The sequence below is a fragment of the Typopeltis vanoorti genome, chromosome 24, assembly GCF_054136105.1.
Source record: "Typopeltis vanoorti isolate ZY-2024b chromosome 24, IOZ_Tvanoo_1.0, whole genome shotgun sequence".
Taxonomy (NCBI): Eukaryota; Metazoa; Arthropoda; class Arachnida; order Uropygi; family Thelyphonidae; genus Typopeltis; species Typopeltis vanoorti.
Genome location: NC_143572.1, coordinates 11405471 through 11430356, shown reverse-complemented (window position 1 = coordinate 11430356; position 24886 = coordinate 11405471). Strand labels below are relative to the sequence as shown.

Genomic DNA, 24886 nt, shown 5'->3' with positions numbered 1-24886 from the left:
AAGACGTTTATTTCAAGTACGCAGTTATCAAGCACTATTTTAACTCATGATGTAAGAAATTTCCAATTAAATCCATAATTATATTGAAGTTTATTTTCCTGTATTCCTTTATCATTTGTGAATAATACAATATTAACAGAAATTCTGTGATTAAGCTTAATGCAATTTTTTTCCCTTTTACAGTCGTACAATATTGTGTCATATGTATACTATCACGTTAAATGTTATATTTAATATTAACTATTGTGTTTTTTTATGTGGTTTCCAGCCACAGATGGCTGTAAACTTACAGTACATTAGCGTGGGGGCTAAGGATATTTTTCTACTTAAATAAAGAGCTAAAAGGCTTCAGTTCGGTGATGCAAAATTATATAAGCAAAGTGGATATTAAATCTAGCATTATTTCAAAACCGAATATAGAAACAATGGAAGTTCCTTAAGGTAAGTTGACCAAAGAGCTTATGGAATACGCTCCCCAGCATTCACGAGTTGCCTTAGTGTGGACTACTTAGAAGACAGGCGCAGCCCAAGCGTCTATACATATATACATATATTTCGACTTTTATTAGTCCATTTTGACAAGGTTTCATTGGCCAGACAGCTGTTTCGAACTGGTTAGTGCTCTTTAGAGATAGTGTATAAGTATAGAGCTTCTCTAGAAATTAGGCGATCCCTGAGACCACTCTCTACGAGTGACCAAAGGATCGTTCAGTGGTGGTTCCACTCAGTGACATTTAACCTACCATTGAGCAGAACCGCCCATATTCCAGAGAAAAGCATTCACTGACGCCCCACACAGAAAATACTAACCCCAGAGGCTTAAACTACCCTCTCAAAACAGAAGCTTTAAGAGAGAGCAGAAACTTTCGTTCAGTAGTAAAGAACTCGAAATGTATTTTTCGTAAGCGAACTCTCCATCGGTGCGTAAAATTACTAAAATAAAGAGCCAAAAGACTCCAGTTAGGCAATGCAATTATGTAATCAAAATGGATATTAGATCTAGCATTATTTCAAAGCCTAATGTAGAAACTGTGAAAGTTTCGTAGGGTAAGTTGACCAGAGAGCTTACGGGAATACTCCCCGGTATTCACGAGTTGCCTTAGTGTGGACTACTTAGAAGACACAGGCGTCGCCCATGCGTCTATACATATATTCGCCTTTTATTAGTCCATTTTGAAAATGTTTCACTGACCTCACAGCTGTTTCGAACTGGTTGGTTCTCTTTAGAGGTCAGGTAGAAACCTTAAGAAAGCAAAACCTCTCGTTCAGTACTAAGGAACTTGAAATGTCAGAGAACTGAAGCCTTTTGGCTCTTTATTTTAGTAATCACTTTTACGCAGCGACCGAGAGTTCGCTTACGAGAAATACATTTCTCGTAAGCGAACTGATATTTTTCTATTTTTTTTTGTATTTCTAAAATTATTTTTACCTGGTCCGGAAACCCTGCTCTAGAGACCAAACAGGGAACGTTTTCAAAAACCACTCGACTCCAATAAGCTGAGAAGTACGTGGTCTCACACCTCACAATGAAATTCATCTACCACTTAAAAGACAATCGCGTACATCCATGCCCACAGCACGCGTTGGTTGGAGAGCAGATACACTAACCTCGGCCGACTAGCCCTGCACGTACTGTACTATGTTAAACAGAAATGGAGATAACTACATCGTAGCTTTAATCTTTCATTAATAGCAATTTCCTGGGAATGGTCAAAACCAAAATCGAAAATGATTTAGTGCATATTTAATCTTTCATTAATAGCAATTTCCTGGGAATGGTCAAAACCAAAATCGAAAATGATTTAGTGCATATTTTGAATAACTGTATAACACTTCTCCGTAACTTGTTTTCTCTTTGCATAGTCAGCACATCAATGTGGTTCTAAATTAAATTCTCCGTGACTGATTGGTGCATCCATATTTCTCAACTCACTTCAGATGTTTAATAAGGCGGATTTCTTAACAATGGACAATGAGATTCACCTACGGCACAAAAACATTCATATCCATCTACTTTTCTGATGGGATTCAAACTCATAATCTGTTGGTTGGACCAGTCCGTCAAAGTATGATTTTTTTCATTCATAGTTAGAATGTATGGGAAAATTTTCTAATTTTAATCTCATATACTAATTACTTTTCTTTTTTTTTTAACATTTGATTATCTTGGCATTAATTCTTCCATTTTACCTATATTTTAATTGAAAGAACATCATCTCATCTGAAAAAAATATTATGTAGCCTATAAGGGATCTTAATCTTCTTGCATGTTATTATATTAACTTTTTATTAATTTTTTTTTAAAGAAAGTATGTCATTTTAAGTGACTATAATTTAAAAAAACCTAGATTCCTTTCCATTTTAATTCATACGATTCTAACCAAATGTCCACATTTGCCAATAATCTATGTAAAAATTATTTTCAAAATGATTATGTAAAAACATTTTGCAAATTCTCACTGAATTTAAGATAATTTTGGATTTTCCATTAATATCTTATATATTTTGTTAATTCGTGTGTTAACCCCTTAAGCGCTGGGAGAAACTCATGTTAGAGTGAAATTTGTCTTAGTCACTGAGACATTGTCAGAGTACAAAGACAACACAAAAACAAAGTGAAACATGAATAAAAAAACTAGTCATGACTAAGTGGGACGCCCTCTGTGGACACCCGTTAGCAATCTAAGATGTAAACTGGGATCTCAAAGTGTTTCAATTGATGCAACTATATTTAAAATTAGGTGATTTCTGAGAGACACTGCAGATTCCAAAAATTGTTTTTCTTGCTTAAATTTAATGCAATTGAGCATGATGGTCTTTTTCCAATTGATTCTATGAGCTGTATCTAAAGCATGGTCCACAAGTCCTGACTGCAGATGAACTTTTTGGTGTTATTTCATGCTGTTGGCTGATCTTCCTGTCTGCCTGTAGTAGGCCAACTTGCAGGAACAGGGCACCATATATTCTCTATACACAGAGAACAGGGAGCCGATCTTTAGTAGTGCATACAAGGGTGGCAAGTTTTTGGTGGGAGGGGGCTTGAAAGCTGTGCAGAGATTGTATTTCTTTAAGACTGGCTATTTTTTTTTTCTAAAGTGCCTCAAACACTGGGGAAGGATCGATTTTTTTTTTTTTTTTTTTTTTTGTGAATACTGTGAATGTTTTTCCACAGTATCAATAATAATAATAAATAGGTAAGGTGGCATATTTTCTTGATAGGGCTGAAAGTAGTAACGAGCTGACATATTTTGAGAACCTATGCAGCGTGTTCTGAGATGCCTTTGCCATCATGCAATAGGAATTCTGTGAATTTCATCTTGATTTGAAGAATGTGGATTTTTTTTTATATTTTTGGAGTTATGAATGCAGCCAATCTAATTGCCGATTCTTTTGAAATTTAGCCACTGAGTAGAAAAGTGTGGTGTATATGATCAACCAAATATAACATTCATATTCAGATATGTAACACGAAGTATAATAACTTTGGTTTCAATGATCGTTAATTATGCTCTTCACACAAAGCTCTACAAAGAAATCTCAACTGTCAAAGGATATCTCTCTTCTCAATGGCTACAATCCAAAAATAACTAAAAAACTGTACTGACCAGTTGTCCGATGAAAACATCTTCCAAATCAAGATGAAATTTACAGAATTCCCACTTCATGTATAAAAGGCACCTAAAAATGCAGTGGTGCACTCAGGATTTAATCTGGGGGGGGGAGCAAAGTTAAACGGATAAAAATATTTTTAGTGCTCGAGCACTATTATGTTCACAGCAGCCATGATTCCCAAGAGCTATAGGGTGTTCCCACCTTAATGTGACTGCTAATTCATAAGTAGTACAGAAATAGAAGAACATGACACAATATAAATAAAAAAAATGAATTTTAATTAGGAAAAGAGTTTTGGGAAATTTCTAGTGTTTTTTTCCTTTTACTTTGGAGGTCTCTAGGGTAGGGTTTCCTGATTATAACAAAATAAGATACATACACACACACACACACACACACACACACACACACACACACACACACACACACACACACACACACACACACACACACACACACACAGAAAATTAATAAAAATAGTTGGTATGAAAATCAGCAATCAAAAGACAATGAAAATAGGCAGAAACATTGAAAACATCAACTGATCCTGAATTGAGAACCTATAGAACAGTAAAACATTCAGCTATTTAGGTACAATTTTTAGTGAAGATGGCAAATTAAATATGAAAATAAACAGAATAAATTTATATGAAATGAAATAAGAAATTAGTCAAAATATTAAATTAGCTGTATAAAAAGGCAGTGATCAAACCAATTTTAACTTATGGTTCAGAGAGCTGGATTAGAAATAACACACTTGATCAAAGACTGGAGAACACAGATATGAGAGTTCTGAGAAAGATTAGTAGAGTGAACAGATTGCATCAATGGCAATATCATTGTTAGCATACAGGAATGCTAACACAGCTAATCTCAGATGGTATGGTCACTTAAACAGAATGGGAAAAGAAAGATTAGCAAAAACAAATGTTCTTTGCCAGGTTATCAGGAAAAAGACCCAGAAAAAGACTAAGATGTAGGTGGATTGATGCAGTAAAAAAGCATCTTAGAAGAGAGAAATTTAAGATCAGATAATGCAGGAGTCTTGACAGATAACCGATTAATTTGGAGAGAAAATTGTTGATTGGAAGTTAGTAATGCTTTTAATTTTTTCATATAGTACATATTAGAAATTTGATGATTATGATGAAAAAAGAAAACATCCTAGCCCAGTACTAATGTGCTATAGGTTTACTGGCACTGGGATTTGAGATAACTACATAAACAATCATCATCCAGTCCAACAGCATGGAATCCTTAAAATGCTAACTTACAGAGCCAGAACTAAATGTTCTAGTAATGTAGCCCTTGCCAAAGAACTCAACTATCTTTACCACACCTTTCTTGCTAATGGCTATAGCTCATAAAATACTATTTTTACTTCTCTCTACCTTACCTTCCCCAAACACATAAAAGCAAAGCGATGCTATTTTGCTATATCTGGGGTACACCTAGAAAGATGGCTAAAGTATCAAGTAAAATTGCCATACAACATTAAAACCAAATTTCAAATTAGCAACTATAATCCTCTCACCTAAGTACATTCTCTATCGTAATCATGTTCGTTCTAGAGTGCATGAAGTGCACTGTGATTGTAAGATGGCCTACAATAGACAGATAAGGAATATCTGTTAACTTCTGTCTCAGAGAACACCAGAAATACATTTGTTAGCATTATTACAGCAAATCAGGACTGGCATATCGTGCTTTGGACCCTCCTCTCCCCACTTTCCTAACCTCAACAGATATGCTTGCATTAATTTGATAATCTTTTTGGGAGACAGTCCTAAGATCAACTTCAACTGTAAAACTTCTATACAACATCAAAAGATGCTAACTGTAACAATTAATTGTGTTCTGAAGATGCTGGTTTGCAACACAGAGAAATATAAGCCAGTCAACAAATATCTTTATATGATTTTTATTTTTTATTATATTTTGTGTGTGTGTGTGCTTGTTTGTAATACCATACAATAATGTCCAACATGTAAACCTATCTACAAGGAACATATTTTTTCATTATGGCACTGAGTTAAATCTTGTACATTAAGTAATAATGAAACATAATGAAGAATTAAGAAATGAAGTTTCATTAATGAAACTTAGCATACTCGCTCTCTAATAAACAGGCTGCAGGTTCAAATTAAACTGAGACTTCCCAGTATTCAGAATATGTTATTTCCAGAAAATATATTTTATGTTAACATAACATCATTTCTTCAGTATGTATGCACATACAATACTTGTTGAAAAAATTTTATTATAAAAATATACAGCAAACAATATACAACATATCCAAAAAATTTCTCTCTCTTTTCATAATGATTCTAGCACCATATCTCTGGCTATCTGAAAAGTGGCGATTAATGAACTTAACTGTACTTTTTCATTTGTTCCTGATGCCAGGCGATACCTAGAATACAAAAATTATAAACATAAATTAGAAAACATATAAAAAGATTTCCAATAAATAAATTATACAAGCTATAATAATCTTCTACAGTTACTACACTCCCTCCTTTGCATATAGCTTAGTTCAGCATTGATGATGCCCTTTGAATAACTCACCTTCATTTAAAAAGTTCTCAAGGTTTTTTCGCATCCTAAATTGGATTTGAACCCAGGTCTTGTTAATCAGTCTCATATGGAGGTGGTTTTTCCCCCCCCTTCAGCAAAAGAAGCGAACTGGCCAGAAAAATACACATGATTTAGAGACATAATACATTGTCTTCATAACTTTAGCTGCTTAAGCCATAAATCCAAAGCCACTAACCAACCTTTGTCCAATCATTAGGTATCATCTTCTCTCCAGATCCATCAAAAGATATCACACAACCATTTCAATCATAAATAGCCAGATGTGTTGATTGACTCAACATGCAAATCATCTACTCCAGGATATTTTTTATTTTTTTAAAAATGTATCTTCAACCTACAATCACCATAGCAAACTCATAAGGGACCACTGAATAGTTTATAGTGAATTTCCATTAACAAATCACTGATAATTGGACACTGATTAGGTCATTCTAGTTCCCTCTTCTACATTCATTCCAGTTTTTCTTACTCTTATTTTCATCTTTGTTTAACAAATCTAGACAATGTTTCCACAACATTCTAATCTCATCTTGGTTGTAACTTCTTCAGTCTCCAAAAAAAAATGAGTGTACTTTTCTGATCAAGATATTACTTTTCACCTGTACAACTAACTGCTAACATTATAAATCCCAAATCCAATCAACTCTGGAATAGTGTTTACACACTTGGAGTGGAGTCAAGGACTGATCCTTGTGGTACACCACTCTTAAATCTTGCAGACTCACATTGCTCATATACCACTTTTTGATATGTCAGTCAGCTGTCCTCCTATCCACACTAATATTTTATAATCCAATCCCAAATGCCTGACTATTCAAAAGAGGCCAATCTGATAATCCCTTCTCTTTCTCACAGCTTCACTTTTTCTGATGTTCTCATTCTACCTGTCTCTTCTATAGTTATCTTCATGAAAAATGTTCTGTGAAACAGGTGCCGCTATCATTCCTCCACTTTCTACAAGACTGTAAGAGCATAAGCAACTGGTTCACTTCCATTTACTATCCAACTTAACACTTACTGAGCCAATTTCTTTTCACCATGAATTCATTACATCTGCCTATTCTTTGGAACAGCTTCCCTCATTTTTTGTCTTCCTCAAAGAGTACATGTGTTTCTTCAACAGTTGAAGGTTGTGCTCTTTGAGGAAGACAGACACACATCACTGATAGGTTACGCAACCTTTTGTATGCGAGTCTGATTACATGTAATCTGTCTTCCGAACATTCATTAAAAAACCTGCTTCTTCAATTATTCATTAATCCAAATAATACTTTTTGTAACTATACATCCTCCAACTTGTGCAAATTCAACCCAACTTTTTTCTTCCTTAATTGTTTTCTTTGCCTGGTTCTTTCTCATTATAAGTAATTATCAATTGATCTAGTCTTTATAAATTGTCAAAGTGATTTATCCTTTGGCTAAACACTTCTTGAATGCTCTCAATCCAATTGTGTCTCTTCTATTTTTTATGCCCTGCATACAAACTTATTTTTGTTCCTACCATTACACCCTTCATTTACATTATCTGTTGTTTACTCATTAGTCTCTGTCCTGATCCCAGATTCAAATTCTTGCTTTTACAGTTTTGCAAATTGAACTTTCTAAGTTCCTTTGTGAAGCTGCATTTTCTAAAGGCACCCTAAATATGAAAACTTAGATGCTATGCTATGATAAATGTTTATTTTAGAAATCATAATGTTTTAGTATCATATCATCAGTTAGAAAATGAATAATTTTTAAGAAACAAACATCGATAAAGCTCTTATAACAGTTTCTTAAATGCTGTCTTCTACATGGATATACATGTAGGTCTTCTACATGCTGTAATGGTTCTTGTGTTGTTCCTATTATGACTGGTTTACCACTTTGATTGCAGTTTACAGCATTAAAATTTTCATATGCAGTACATCCTTAACCTTTTTGTGCACACACTATGTTTCACGTGACCTCAGGTGCAAGAGAGTTAAGAGATCTAGCTGACTAACGATAGGGATTTCCTTAAACAATATGAAGTATCAGATTGTGTATAGACTGGATAACTGGAAGTCTTTTTTTTTGGGAAGGGGGGGGAGGGGAAATGCAGTATATCAAGATTCATAAAAGCCAGTGGGCCAAGGATAAGGACCACCTTCACTAATCCAAAAATTGGATTACATAATTAGAATCCTGTAAATATTTATGGCAGAACTCATGATGAAAACAAACACATTGCCACACCAATAAATGAACATTCGCAAAAAAGCTCTGGCAGTTTATCATCAAAGAATTATGGTGTGTACCTCCCTCCTCCCAAGATGATCACTAACATACACAGTCTGATTAATTGGTTCCAATGAGTATACAGAAGGCTTAGAAAAGGTGCTTATCCATTACAAATTATTCTGTCATATACAAGCACTTTTTACTATGAGTCAAAAAATCAGAGACGTTTCAGCTAAATCATTGGTTTTCTTTATATAATGTCAATTCTCTGGAATATTTTACACTGTAAAGTTTTTTTTTACCTTATTTATTGCAACTATTGGAGAATCAAGTCTTTACAAACAATAAGAGGAAAGATACAATAAGCATAACTACAAATTCAGAAACTGCTCAGACAAACCATGAAGTAACAGGCCATTAGTAATGGATATGAGAACTTGTAAAAATAGAGATAGATTTATTTTTAACAACTTCTGACTAAAAGTGATAAGAAAAATGTATTTTTTATTAATTTTGATTAAACATGACACAATGATTCCAAAATAGCATCAATATAAAGTCCCATAAAACATCGAATAACTGTTATCATGCACTTGCATTTAAATTAGGTAAATTTTACCAAAACATACCCTAAACGTGTTTCAAATATTTTTTCTGTCGTCACCATGTCACGAAAAACCGATGATAATTGGAAAAAAATATGAAATTGTTTTCTCAGTGACTTGTTTATTGCTCAATGTCAACTGTTTATGATAAAATGCATCAGTTTTTTTTTTTAATTTGTTCCTCACCCTAATGAGAATATTTGGTTGAGGACTTAAAAATAAGTAAATATTCTCTCTGATACTACTCATGATATATATATATATATATATATATATATATATGAGGGTGATCTGAAAAGTTATCAGCCTAACAATTAAAAAAACAAATTTATAATTTCAAAATTATTTTTATTTTTCAACATAATCTCCCTTAAGACTAATACATTTATTCCAGCAATGCTCCAGCACCATTATCCCGTCCCTGTAGTGGTTCTCAGTAAGATATGCAAAATATCCCTCTACAGCTGCAATCACCCCTTGGATTCGAAGAAAAATGCTGACCAGTAAGGAAGAGTTTTAGTTCTGGGAAGAGATAGAAGTCAGAGGGAACCAAATCTGGAAATAACTTGGATATTCAAACAATTCATAGTGCAGATCCCTTAATTTTCCCATCCCCAAAACACTCTTGTGGGCAAGTGCATTGTCCTAATGAAAGATGATTTTTTTCCTCAGCAAACCAGGTCTTCTCTCATGAATTTTTTCGTCGTCTGGTTAAAAAATAGGAATAATATTCCCCGGTTATTGTTTTACCCTTTTCAAGATAATTAATAAACAAAATGCCTTTAGCATCACAAAACACTGATGCCATGACCTTTCCTGCTGATGGAACAGACTTCTGTCCACTGTTTTGACTGCTTTGAATCCAAGTCTCATCCATAGTAATAAATCAATGCACAAAATCAGTTTTATTCTTGTTAAAATGCTCCAAGACTGTTCAGAGATTTTCATGCGAGTGCATTTTTGATCTGCTGTGAGCAAGCGCAGCACCCATCTTGCGCAATGCTTTTCCATTTGCAATTCTTCATGCAAAATATATCCTATATGTTCTTTTGAAATGCATATAGTATCAGCAATTTCACTTGCCAGTCATCCAATACCATATCATGCACTTGATCAATGATTTCTGGTGTTACACTTTTTGGATGTGGATCATCTTTTAAGGTTGGTATGGCCACATTTAAACTCGGCAGCTTATTTCTTAATTGTCAAAAACAAAGAAGAAGAGTACCCATAAACTTTTATGAACTTCGAATGAATTTCTTTTGGCGTTAAACCTTCTTTTACAAAGAATTTTTATAACCTCACGATACTCAATTTTATCCATTTCAAGGAATACAGACAACACTTTTGCTTCAGACAGCTGTATAAAACAAACTACTTGATAGAATGACTTGCGATTTCACATGGATGCTTATGACAGATGTACCAACTTACAAAAAAAAAATCTTGCCGAAAGTATTGCCATCTATGGTCGAGGCAAGAACTTTTCAGACCACCCTCGTATATCAAGAGTAGTTTAATTTCAGTTTAGTTTTGTTCCCATTTTATCTACATAATGTTGATTCTACAGCATTATGTAAATGTTTATTTTTCTATCATAAAGTGATTTTTCTGTCATTTTGTTGATTATCATTGATTTTCTCATAATGGAATATGACCAATCAGAGGTAAGATATGTATACATTATTTTTCCCTTAGAGCTCAAGCATAATGTAAAGTAACCAACTGATAATGACACAGTAGCCTAAAACAAATGCACTATGGACAACAGTAATTAGCTTATTTTGTATCAAATGATGGAATATGCAGAAGAAAAAAGAATTCTTGCAGTTTGTTTTTATTTTCCCAAAATATATTTCTTTATATCGATTCTAAAAACTTAAATGTTTTTTGACTATTTCTTCAGCTGGCATTGCATCACACAACATTATTTATTATGTTCATCTACCAATGTTCTAGAGCCATTCTGAATTCAAAAAACCCACTGATGTAGTCAATGTATGTACACACTAATAGCTTTATTATATTGAGAGTTATGATTTTAAATCCACAACATTTGCTAATAATGACAGAGGAAAAACTTGTTAATTTTTTTTCATAAAAGAGTAATTCAAGACAGACTGAATATTAGAAGTAAAAATCATGTCTCACTGATAAAATGCATGTTTTTCCCCCCTGTGTGTGTGTGTGTTAACCATAATCTTAATAAACTTAGCTCACCCATTATATTTAATGGGTGAACTAAGTTTATCTATTTTTTAAAATATTTTTGTTTTATTTTTCCATAATTCAGGCCAGAAGTGAGATGATAATCTCATCTATGTAATGAAACAACATTTCTCACTTGCAAAAATAGAGTAAAACACAGAGTAATAATCAGCTATAGCATTATAAAAAACTGACTAGGTCTGAGACAGAATGCATGACTGTGATATATCAAGTGATCATGATATTCCACCCATGCTGACACCTGACTAGTGAGATATTTGCTTGATTAGTGAGCCAGTACAAAATTTTTCCTGCCCTTAAGTATGTTGTATGTGTGTGTGTACACTTTATTAAATGATATAGTGATGTTTACTGAAGTAAGAGTAAATAATACTTAGTATAAGAATTTATAAACTGGCGAAAATAAATACTCATGCAACATCTGAAACAAATTTCCCACACTGGTTTTCAGTGAATATTTGTACACACAGTTTTTAGTAGTTAAATGGTAATTTTCATTGGTTCATCATTAGATATTTCATCGTTGAATATATGTATATACATATAGAGAGAGAGAGAGCTGTGCATGAATTACAGACTTTTATCCATGAACTCCAAATTGCTAGCAAAACAGCTGGCCTAAAGATAAACTTAAAGAAGACCCAAGTTAAGTTCAATAGCTATGTTAAACCAGAAATAATAAAAATCGATAATGATGAAATCAAACAAGTAGGTCATTACATATACTAAGGACAACAGATATCAATGGAACAAAATATCATGGAAGTTAAAAGATGCACAATGCTTGGGCGGAAAGCATCTGGAAAATTATATTCAATATTCAAAAGCCAACTACCATTATGCCTGAAGAGAAAAGTTTTTAACCAATGTATTCTTCCTACACTGACATATGGCTATGAATCATGAACACTAAATGCAAAGGAAATTCAAAAATTAAGAATAACACAATTTAGTATGGGAAGAAGTACGCTTGGTATCACAAGACTGGATGACAAAAGGAATATGTGGATAAGAAATCAAACCAAAGCCTCTGACATCATAGGAAGAGTGAAACATCTGAAATGGTAATGGGCTGGGCTGAGCATACTGTTTGAAGACAAGATCAACGATGGACAAAAGAAGTACTGGATTGGATTCCACGAGAGGAAAAATGGCCATGACACAGCACTAAATCATGGCGAATTGATGATATCATCATATTTGCAAGAGTGACATGGAAAGAGGAGCCATGGACAGACAGACTGGAAAGGCCTCCATCCAACAATGGATCAACAACAGCTGATAATGATGATATATATTTTTCACTTCTTTGCTCATGCTCTGTTCCTTACTCAGACCATACCTAAACAAAAACATAACAGCTTAAAATATCCCAAACACAGCAAGTGTTTGGTGCAACTGAAACATGCTCTATTTTGGTCAGACTGAAAAAATCGACTGAATTACTTATGGAAGAGCATATGAGAGATATCACATACAAGAGTTGTTGTTTGAAAAGTTTGGTAAAAAAATAAGTTAAACACATTTTTTTGGAAAAAATCATCTTTATTTCTCAACATTGTCTCCATCGAGGTCTACAAATTTGGTCGAGTTTCCAATTTTTTTCATCCCATTGAAAAAGTAGGATTTGTCAAATTATGCAAAATAGTTATCGACAGCCTTGATGACATCCTCGTTCGAAGAAAATTTTTAAGTTTGGAAACAAGAAGTCACACGGGGCCAAGTCCAGAGAATATGGTGGATGTGGAACCAATTCGAACCTCAATTTACGCAATTTTGCTATTACGAACGGCAATGTTTGGGACAGTGCATTGTCTTGATGAAGTAGCACTTTTTTGTGCACCTTCATCAATCTTGGCCATTTTTTCTTCAGTGTTTCTTTTAAACGGTCCAACAATGACACATAATAGACTCCTGTTAATGTCTTACCCTTTTTCAAATAGTCTATCATGATAATTTCTTGGGAACCCCAAAATCCCAGCTGACAAAATGGTCTCTCTCTCTTTTTTTTTTTTTTGGTGCTCTTTCACCGGGCATTGTTCACTGTTTTGACTGCTGCTTGGACTCAGGTGTGTAGTGTTGGATCCAAGTTTTGTCTACAGTCACGAATCAATGCAAAAAATCCTGCGAATTGTGATTATATATCACCAAACACTGCATTGAAATGTCCTTACACATGTTTTTGATTGACAGTCAACAATTGCGGCATCCATCATGCACACGGCTTTTTCATGTGCAATTTTTTGTGCAAGATATTATACACCCATTCAGTTGAGATGCCTACAATCTCATGCACGTTCACTTGGTGGTCTTCCATAACGATACCATGGATTTTGTCAATCATTTCCTTCATAGTGACCTCAGTTGGGCGTCTGGAGCATGCTTCTTCTTTGAGACTTCCGACCATGTTTAAACTCATTTATCCAAAAATAAATAGTCTTTAATGCTGGTGCAGAGTCCTCATGAACTGCATCTAACTCGGCCTTGATCTGAGCAGCCGTCCACTTCTTCAAATAAAAGTGTTTTATCACTGCAAGAAACTTGTTTTTCTCTATTTTTATGAAAAACGCAAACACTGTCATTTTATATGTTTGTCAAACAAGAATTACGCGCCGCATGTGGCTAAAATTTTGCCATGGGTCATGAAAAAGATGTGTCGACACTGGTATGAATGAACGAATTGTGTTGGAAATTGGAAATATTGGAAATTTACCAAACTTTTCAAACAACCCTCATATGACAGAACTAGAGCCAGTGCACTGCTAATCAATTCTGCTGACACTATCAACAAGGACGCAATCGCTCACCCAGTCAAATGGAAACAATCAGAGAACGTCTTTAGATGCTATGACGAACTGAAAAGAAGAATTGTGGAATCTAAAGAAATCGTCCTCAATCCAGTACATCTCAACATTAACCCAGCTATAATCTCTCTGTCACTGCACTGCTGTCCAACTTTGACATTCACGTGATCATGAACGCATGCATGCGCCCAACAGTGAAATGGTACATGGAAAGCCTTCAAATGTCAATACGTTGGTGTTATAATTTATAGCTATTCTCTCACAATTTTTGTGTTTCTCTCTTTTGTTCATGTAATGCGCCCGATGAAGTCTTCTAAGAAAGATGAAATTAGTTGTGCAGTTTATGTAAATAAAATATAGTGTTTCCATATTTTTTTCTCAACTTCCAGTCATTCATTCTACTTCAAAAATGTCTCTCAGCTGAGTAAATTGGTTATATCATATATATACACACCAAATATCTGGTGACAAAAGACAAAAAAGCTCACTCTCTTGATTACATCTGCATCTTCAAGGTTATAGATGTTACATTCAACAGCAATTTTTGTACTACTATTACAAAAACCATAAATGAAATAGATGTCAGCATACTCATTTGAAAACATAGTCAGCATTTCTTTAATAAAAGTACAGTAATCCACCATTTATCCAAAACAATGACCCTTGCAATTTCAACCAACTTCTGGTAGAGGACCATGTAATTATACTTCAGTTATTTAATGATGTAGAGCATATTACTGTACATAGTTAAATATGGCCAATCCACAAACATACACAAAACAGTCCACTTGTTTATAAGCTCCAAATCAGACTAACGGGATTCAACTATATGGCAGAATGCTCGCAATTTCTCAATTAAATTAGTAGAAAATTTTGTTTAATTAGGCAATGCACTAGCTGAAATGAGCTTTGAATATGAGAAAAATAATTCATTAAGTAGTATAAAAATTACAAAAATTTTATTATTTGATGATGTAGAGTATTTCTCTTTTTCATTGTAATGCATCTGATGAAGTTTTCAGCCAAGTCTCACAAATGGTTCTGATTCAAATGATCAGGTTACAGAAATGTAATAAACAAAACAAAAGATAATATTTTGAGTTAAATGTGCATCACATTAGGATGCTTATTACATCATTCCATGGCCTCATTGTTTGCACCAAAGATGTTCATGAGACTTGGCTGAAAATTATGAAGTAATAGTTTCATGAGCTGAAGCTAGCATATTTTTATACTATAACTCGTGTCAATAGATACATAGGTTACTAAATTTGCTGCACTAAATTAGGTTTTTGGTCAATATATAAAATATAACTTGGCTAGCCTAATATTATCCTTGTTTATTAAGTAACAAGTAGACTGAGTAAGATCAATTCTTCCTGGTAGGAAATTCTCTGCACCCCTTACATAAAGAAGAATATGGAAGACAATTTTAATTATCCAAATTTTAATCTTAAGTCATTTCTTTCATATGCCATTTCATCCAGTTGTTCAAATGATTTAAGTCTGATACTGGATAGACATGCCTGTCATTTAAGATTCTTTCTGTAAATGAATCATTACTTTATTTCAAATATTCTAAAATATAATGGCAACATATAGCACACTGTTCTTATACATAGTAAAATATATGAAATGTAAGAGTACATTTACCATTAATACTGTATAATCCAACATAGAGTTAAAGTATTCTAATAATTTAAGGAATGAATCAACTGTTATATCATTCGATTTTAAAACCTAATAAACTCTTAAACAAGTTACTTACTCAATATCAGCTAACTTTTCTAAAATTTCAATCTTAACATTGCTCGGGAATTCAACTGCAAATAAAATTAAGGGAAATTAACTTAAGATTAAATTACTGTAAATGAGCAACAGATGAATTTATTCTTAACAAAGCTAATCAAAGTCAACAAAATGCACAGATTATTTCTCAATTCGTATGAATCACAAAAAAAAAAAGAGGAAACTAGGGGCTGCATGCATGAATAAAGCCAGGCCAGAGGGCTATATACATGTTTTGCTTAAGTTTGCTACTTGTAAGTAGTAATTTTATATCAGATTTATAATTTTGTTAAATATATAAAAAAAAAAAAAGACAGTAAGGAAGTTTTATACTGTATATTCATTTCAGTTCAACTGACATTTTTCTATATGACCTATTTCCTCATCTTCATCTAAGAAGATGAAGAAATAGGTTCATCTCTCTCTCTCCAAACCAATTCCAGCAAGCAGCTGCACATGTGCTTATATTTTCTTTGACATTTAGGTTTTTGGCTAATATATAAAATATAACTTGGCTGGCCAAATATAAGCACATGTGCTTTATTTTCATTGACACTTTTAATTGTATTAAAGACAATATAACATTTGACCATGTTCAACATTTAACCATGTTCGAAAATTTAAACAGCATAAATATATATCTTCAACTGCACTAAACTGAAAATGCATAGATAAAAACATAAAAACAATGCCAGCATTTTTCTTTTTATATAAAACATTACAATTTTATAGAACAAAAACAGAATACCTTTGTTTTAATGACTAATTAATGGTTACAGCAATGAAACAAATCATAACTTGGCATAACAATAGCCAATTGTATATGTTTTTTTTTTTTTTGAATTTTTCATCTACAACCAGTAAACAATCTGCAATTTACTGAGTATAGTGATGAACTACATCTACCGCGTGGTTAGCCTAATGGCTTTGCGCTTCGCAACCATATGCCTGGGGAAGGAGTGTCCCAGGTTCGATTCCCATTGTAGACGTGAGGAATTTGAGGATCTTCCTCAGGCATAGCCAAGTTAGCCGGTCTTGGGTGCGGTCAGTAGGGTTTTTTCCGCCAGTTTATCTGGCGTTTTTCATCCCACAAAACAGGCAAACCGGCCCCATGAACATACGCCTCTACAGTCAAAAATATATCCCCCCCCAGCAGCAGAACAGGCGACGGGTCGGTTGGGAGTAGTACTAACAAGAAGTCGCATCTAAAAGTAACACGCGGACCCTGCATGGGAAGCGGGAATAACACGTAGTAGAAGAAGAAGAGTGATGAACTACATCATGAAACATAATCCTCTCTTTTCATATCAATATTCTGTATTAGCAAAACAATTTCACTTCTCTCACTTTATTTTATATTATTATTCTAGAAGAAAAATAAATTAAGAAGGAAAAAAGGATAAATAAATAGTTTTAACAAAATATATACACTAGACATAAAAATAACTTTCATGGTTACACGTGTAACAAAACATTATATAGAATTTTATTCAAAAACTGCAATATATTTCATTCAATGTTACATGGACATCGTCAGGGAGAGAGACTGTTAACTACATTCAAAATGTGAATCACAATAATGAATCATAAATCATGTGTATATTAATCCATAATTCCGCAGGTCATGTTGAATTAGTTTATCAGAAGCCAACCTTTACTGGCAGATACATTCATTCACCCTCCCACCATCATTCATCTCAGAAAATGGGTATTATCAAGAATCTTATACACAGAGCTCATATAACCTGCTCTTTAGATTCCCTTTTATTAGATGAAGTGATAAAATTAAAAGCAATCTGATATGTAATGGATACAACAAAACTGCCATTCAAAAATTTGATAATTAGCATCCTTCTACCAGGCCTCAATATGATATGAAAAGAATTTCAATACTCCTACCTTAAAGGAGCCATAGAACAAATAGCAAGGATTCTTAGTAAATCCAATCTATGCAAATCCTTCAAACCAGCTTGAAAACTGTATTCCTTCCTACCATCTACGATGGATATGTTACCACCACTTTCTTTATCAGGTGTCTATCAAGTACCCTGCTCATGTCAGTTTTGCTATTTTGGACAGACTGGCCATTCTGCCTTGATTAAAACTGAAGAACATGAAGACTATTACATTTTTGGAATTCAACAATGTCTTGCCATGCTATTGACACTACGTACAGAGAAACCAGACAAAACTTCTTCATTCCAGCAAGTTCAAATTTGATCTTTTCCTTGAAACATGAAAAACTACGAAATCATCTAAACCTAAAGAGTTCAAGACTGCATGTCAATATCCAAGTTTTGGGAAGTAATCACTATTGATTGTTTATAATTTTTTTTTGTTTAAATTAATAAATATTTTATATATGCAACTTTCTACAATTGCACCTTTGAACTAATAGTGTAATATCATATATTTAAGCTCATTATCTCATATATTAGCATACATGAGCTAATATTTGGGCAATTTATGACTCATGATTAATGTATGGAATATAGGTAAGTCTCTATCTCCCCCCCCCCAAGTCCACATAAAATTGGATGAAATATATTGGAATTTTTGAATAAAATTCTATATCATTTTTTGTTACTTGTATAAGCCATGAAAGTTATTTTAATAAAAAAATGATAATCTCATGATACTTTTACTATACAAAAAACACCCATCTGATAAGCAAATATTTTCCTTTTGCATTTTATCAATAATTTGAGGAAACCTGTAGTTCCAACAAATTGTTCTGTTTCATATCACCTTAGAGCAGTTTTTTTAAATGTTTTTGGAATCTGGTATGAACCTCAAATGATAAGATGAAAACTGGAGAACATGCCTGATGTGCAAGGTCACTAAAGTGATTGATAATATTTTGATGATAACACCTATATGTTCTTAAATTAATTACAGAGACTCAGAAATGCAGGCAACACTGTTAAGATTTGCAACCAAAGCCTAATGTAGCAATGTTATTTTCAATTCACTTCTGTCAACATTGAAAGTTCAAAATTTCAATAAAGTGACATTCATTTACCAGTTGATGATCAAAAGTTTAAAGCCAAATGTTAATCCATTTAAGTCTTCTGGAACAAAAAAAAAATTATAATGGAGTGATGTGGTGACATGGCAATACAAACGTGAAATAAGATCACCTACCCTACATTTCGTATGGTGCTTAAATCCAAATGCTCTGACTTTGGGGAGAAAAAAAACCCGTATAAATCAGTATTTAATAACAATTTACAATGTGTGTGTTAAAATTCAAAAAAGAATTTTAACAGACACACACAACACTTAAGATTTTCAGAGATCACAGAATTTCAAATTAAAATATAATGCTTACAAAGTTATGCTCTGACTTTGGGAAAAAAAAAAAAAACAACAACGTATAAATCAGTATTTAATAACAATTTTGCAATTATACAAAAATGTATAAATCAGTATTTAATAACAATTTACAATATCTGTGTTAAAATTCAAAAAAGAATTTTAACAGACACACGCAACACTTAAGATTTTCAGAGATCACAGGATTTCAAATTAAAATATAATGCTTACAAAGTTATGGCACTACAAATAAAGAGATGTCTGAGATGCAGCAGGTAGTGAAGAGAAAGTAAGACAACTTCCTATTAATTATGCTACTGTTTGGACAGGCATCTACCAACTAAGTGATGACCAACTCAACACATAATAGTTACAACAATGAGATGTATCCATAATAAAGCTTAACATATAACTAACACCAAGAGGAAAAAATACATTTATTAAACTTACTAATATTTTGCTAGTTTTCCACCCAGCATTATCAGAGCACAATGACAACTGTGACAGACACACAGCACTAAACCAAGTAATTGTAGAAACAATTTAAATTGTAACTGATACCTAATATCCTTACATGGCACCCTCTATGGGTCAGATAACTACAAAGTTAATTCAGAGTCCAGCTATTAGGTCTTAAAATGACAGCCTCCAAGATCTTTGGTAAACTGTCTTAGTAAAATGGGATTTTTGTTAAAAGTCTTTAACAAAAATCCCATCTCATCTTTACAGCTTGTTTTGATCAAATAACTTGGCTTCAGAGAAACCTATTAATGCTATGACCATCAACTGCATGTATTTTACAGTTGTTCAATATCTATAAGCCTTAGGTGCTGGTTATCATTCATGTTACACTTGAATGGAATAATAACAGCACACAGAAATAATTAAAAAACAGGTTTAACATTACAATATTTCATCTCAGTCAGAGACATCTTCAGGAATGCAATGTCAAAATTGTAATAACACACACAAAAACAATAAGTGGAAGAAATAAGACTGTAATAAATTAAGACTAAAGTCTCATGCGGGGCACCATCTATGGGTGCTGTTGACTAGCCTTAGATGTTGGGTAGGAAGCCTGAGAATTAAAATTAACCAAATTTTGGGAAATTTAATACAACCATATTTGTTAAGATTAGGCTAGATTTTTTTTAAAGTCTGCTACAGATTCTAAATAGTCTTTCAAGTTGTTTGTATTTGCTGCGATGGAGTATGGTAGTTTTCTTCCATCTGATTCTATGCAAGGTATCCAAAGCATAGTCTTCTAGACTTGACTGATCATAGTTGTAGCAGGAGATGTATTTTTTGTGTTCTTCTAGGCAGATGTTAACAGATCTCCTAGTCTGACCATAATATGATAAGCTGCAAGAACAATGAACCTTGTAAACACCTGGAATAGAGAGGGGGGAGGATGGCATCTTTAGGAGAGCAGAGAAGGAAAGCCAGCTTCACATGAGGTTTGAAAGCAGTGCTGAGATTATATTTCTTTAAAGCTCTAGTTATTTTTTCTGAAGTGACTCAGATATAGGGAATAGTGATGGTATCACTGTAGTCTTTCTATTGAGAGAGGGATATAAGGTGGTGGAAGGGACAGATAATTTATAGATTTTTTTGACATTGAAATCACTGGACAGGAGGTTTGGCAAATAAAGGCAAGTTCTGCTGTAAGGGAAGCAAGCCTTGGTGGAACAGAAGTTGGAGGCTGTAATTGACAAGGAGGTTTGATGACTCTATATATTATTGAGAAGGGGAATGGTGGGAAAGTTTATGCATGTATTTACCTGTGTGGGTGAGATTTCTGTAAACTGAGAAAGAAAGAGAACCATTTGGCAGAAAATGGCTGAGAGGGGGTAGCCCAAGGAAGTACCGTCTATCTGTTTATATATGGTGCCTTTCCAGGAGAAGTGACCAGTATGGATAGCAAAATTAAAAAGATCAATAATATCAGGAAGGAAAGAATTTTTCAGTAAATTTGGCATTTGAAATTCAGTAAAAATCAGAAAGCGGAATATTTGTTAATAAGGAGGTGACATCTAAGCTCACCATATAATTATTGTCTAAAACTAAATTCTGAATTAAGGATTTGAAATGTATGGAATTTTTTATATAAGAAGTACGGCTAATAAGTGGAATTAAAGATTTTGCTAACTGGTTGACTAATTTATAGGCGAGGGGAGGCAGTAACATCTATGGGATGGAGAGGGTAATTAGGTTTATGAATTTTTATCAATCTGTTGAAAGTTTATTTTTCACTTGGTTAGACTATAATAAATTTAGTTTAATCCTTTATCCAAGTGTGAGCAAACAAGTGTTGCGCCTGAAAATATCTTCAGGACTGGGGTAAGGTAATACAACACCGGGCAACTCATAGCAAAGGTGGACCAAGCTAACATCACTCCTATCTCAGTATCTCCCATAATGCAAAACACATCTCCTTACGGATATGTATAATGTTGTGCATTAATGGAAGGACCACCACCCAGACTAGTTTTGACCTTTATTGAGGTCTCTTGAGTGGGAGCCAGGCCCAGAAGTGGAGATACTAGGCAGAAGCAATGGCGAGGTCATCTTTACCTATAGGAGTTGCCAAAAGGTGTACCACCTTTTTATTAAATTACTCTGGATTTAGAGAAAGATATTGAAAGTTTATTTTTCACTTGGTTAGACTATAATAAATTTAGTTTAATCCTTTATCCAAGTGTGAGCAAACAAAGTTTGCACCTGAAAATATCTTCAGGAGTGGAGTAAGGGAGTTACTGATATATGAGTGATGTTAACTTGGTCCACCTATGCTACGAGTTGCCCGGTGTCTTACCCCAGTCCTGAAGATATTTTCAGGCGCAAACTTTGTTTACTCACACTTGGATAAAGGATTAAACTAAATTTATTATTTATCAATCTGTGTGTATATATATATATTTTTTTTGGGGGGGGGGGGGGGGGGGAACTAAAAGTTCTTCCACTTATTGTTAGTCGTGTGTTATTACAATTTTAACACCGTATTCTTGAAGATGTCTCTGCGACTGAGATGAAATATTGAAACAATTAAACCTGTTTAATTATTTCTGTATGTCGTTATTATTCCATTAAAGTGTAACATGGATTATTCATAACTTTTTTTACAGTATTACAAACCACACACACACAAAAGAGCAAAATCATAAAAATATTGATCAGATAATTAGCCAATAGATAATTGACTAGTTAGTCAATAAACATCTTATATGGTGTTTTTCTTGAATTTTAATACTGTAACAAAATTATGAACTACGGTTAGTTTGTCTGCCTTGAGGGATGAAACTCTGCTGTTTCCATACAAGACTGGATAACTCACCTTCAGCTGAAATCTCTTAAAAAGATTTGATCTGAACAGGATTTGAACAAAGGACTGTCTATCTAAAGGATGGTAATGTTTCCAGTTTTTAGTAACCTGTATTTTTTGTATTACTTAGAAAATGCAAGTCCTTCATCTCTCCCCCTTTTGGTCAGGAAATGAAATGCATGTGCAGTTTAGTTATCAGAGGGAAATAATATGAATGTCAGTAAGCATGGTTATGAATCTGGTGAAGAGGAAGACCTGTATGATTTGGGGTTTGGACTTTGTATGTGAACAGGAAAGAGAAATTTGCCCAACCAGGACAAGCAGAATGCAGATGTAAGCATACAAGGTGTGACAATTTCATTCCTGGAATGCACCTGTAAAAAACCTAGGTTCGGAACTATACATTAGTGGCTGCTGTTGCCTTCGAAGTAGTCCCCTTGTGCATTTATACACTGGTTTAGACTGTGTTCCAATTTTTGGAAACAGTCCTCGACTTGTTTTTTTCTGGAATACTCCTGAGTTCCTTTATCACATTATGCTGGATATCAGTTATGTCAGAAAATCTTCATCCTTTTAGCACAGTCTAATTTTGGAAACAGCCAGAAATCACAGGGAACAAAGTCAGCTGAATAAGCAGGATGACCTAATTTGGTAATTGATTTTTTGGCCAGAAACTCTCTCACAATGAGTGCACTATTGTTTGGTGCATTGTCGTGATGGACGATCTACTTGTCAGGTCACAATTCAGATCTTTTTCTCTGAACAGAATCATATAATTTTTTCAGCACCTCTAAATAGCATTATTGGTTAAACCGTTTGTTCTTGTTCACTGAATTCATAGTGGACATGCATGCTTTTTTTCAGACATGGCAAACATGAGGTTTTCCACTGCATGCTCTGTTTTGTTTTGGGATCATACTGGAAGCACCAGGTTTATTAACCTGTAATTACTCTCAGAAACATGTGCTTATTTGCAGAAAGATCAGTTGCAACTTGAACCTGCCACCGCTTCTGTTCATCTGTCAAGATGCGAGGCATAAACTTTGCAGAAATCTTTCGCATACCCAATTTTTGAGTTAAAATTACCCTGACTGTTTCTCGATTCATTTGCAATTTATCAGCCATTAATCGCACACTTAATTGTCTGTCAGACCTTACCAAATCTCTCATTCTTTTCACATTTGCACCTGTCATTTTTGTTTTTGGCTGCCCACTTCTGGAGAGTATCATTCACATCTTCTCGCCCACCTTTGAATTTCTTATGACACTAAAAGACACCTGACTTTTTCAGAGCATCCACCCCATATGCCACTTTCAACAGCTCCAACATTTCAGTACCAGTTTTGCCAATTTTCACACAAAATCTGATGTTAAAACGCTGCTCCAAATTTTGATCACACATTTTTATGCCCAAGTTTAATTCAAGCCAAGATCTCTACAGTTTTTTTTGCAAATAGTCAACTAACAAATGGCTCTATCGGCTTAAAGCTTACGCACACATTAGTTAAAGCATGTACAAAGACTATTACTCGCGTGACTCCGACCAAATCATCACAAGGACGACACTACACAGCTGTTCCAGGAATTAAATTGTCACCTCATACAAAAAAGCAAGAAAATAACTTATGTTTATACATAAAATCCAAGGAGCATCAGAAACAAAGGGGAGCAAGTTTGCTGCCTTCGTGAATACATTATGGCCTAATATTATTGATCTTAATGAAATCTGGCTCTCGGAATCATATTAAGTAACTGGAATTCAAGTGTAAAGGGATAGTGTTTCTGCATTTTTTGAAAATTATGGAGACAACTACCATGTTTGAATAAAAACTTATAGTTTAATATAACTAAAATCTACATTTCGACCTTTATGTCAAGGTCATCATCTGGAGCATACAACTATACACAGAAAACAAGTTACACTACAATCAAACTGGTTTGTTAACATGTCCATTGACAATCACGTGATATCGCATGCCGCGAGTTCTCGCCTTTTGGTCAATCACGCGTTATCGCGTGGATGTCGCTAACCAAATAAAAAAATAAAAAAAATTTGGCCACCACACGAAATTCCAATTTTCGGCTTGGCAATGAACGTGTTAAAGATGCTGACCAACCGTTACAACAATTGTTGGCCTGACCTCTGGTGGAAAAAAAAAAAAATTACACATCAACGCTAAAGTTATTAGTGTTATCTGTTGGTTGTAGAAATACATTGGGTGCAACAAGTATCTATCTATATACATATATTAACATCATGATTATATTTGTACATTCCAGCCAGCTGGTATGGAATGGTTTCTAATACTAGCTGAAGATTGGCTAGAGTCTTAACTTTTGCTGGATCTTATATATTAGGTAGGCTGAATGTGTGATATCCAGATCCTTGGAATTTTCATGCCATCTTTGTT

The 24886-nt window shown here is 33.9% G+C and overlaps 1 protein-coding gene across 2 annotated transcripts in view; it reads right to left on the bottom strand.

Moving 5' to 3' along the window:
- Nucleotides 1-5854: 5854 nt before the first annotated feature.
- The window catches only part of RfC3 (replication factor C subunit RfC3), a 114191-nt gene continuing 95159 nt past the window's right edge, over nt 5855-24886 (bottom strand). Inside the window, exons 10-11 of one of the 2 annotated variants that reach the window (XM_090413510.1) lie at nt 15819-15873; nt 5855-6025 (exon numbers count right to left, since the gene is read on the bottom strand). In XM_090413510.1, coding sequence (XP_090269636.1) covers nt 5929-6025; nt 15819-15873 — 152 coding nt within the window. In that variant the 3' untranslated portion in view covers nt 5855-5928. The remainder of the gene's footprint in view (nt 6026-15818; nt 15874-24886) is intronic. The other variant, XR_016550415.1, reaches the window with a different exon arrangement.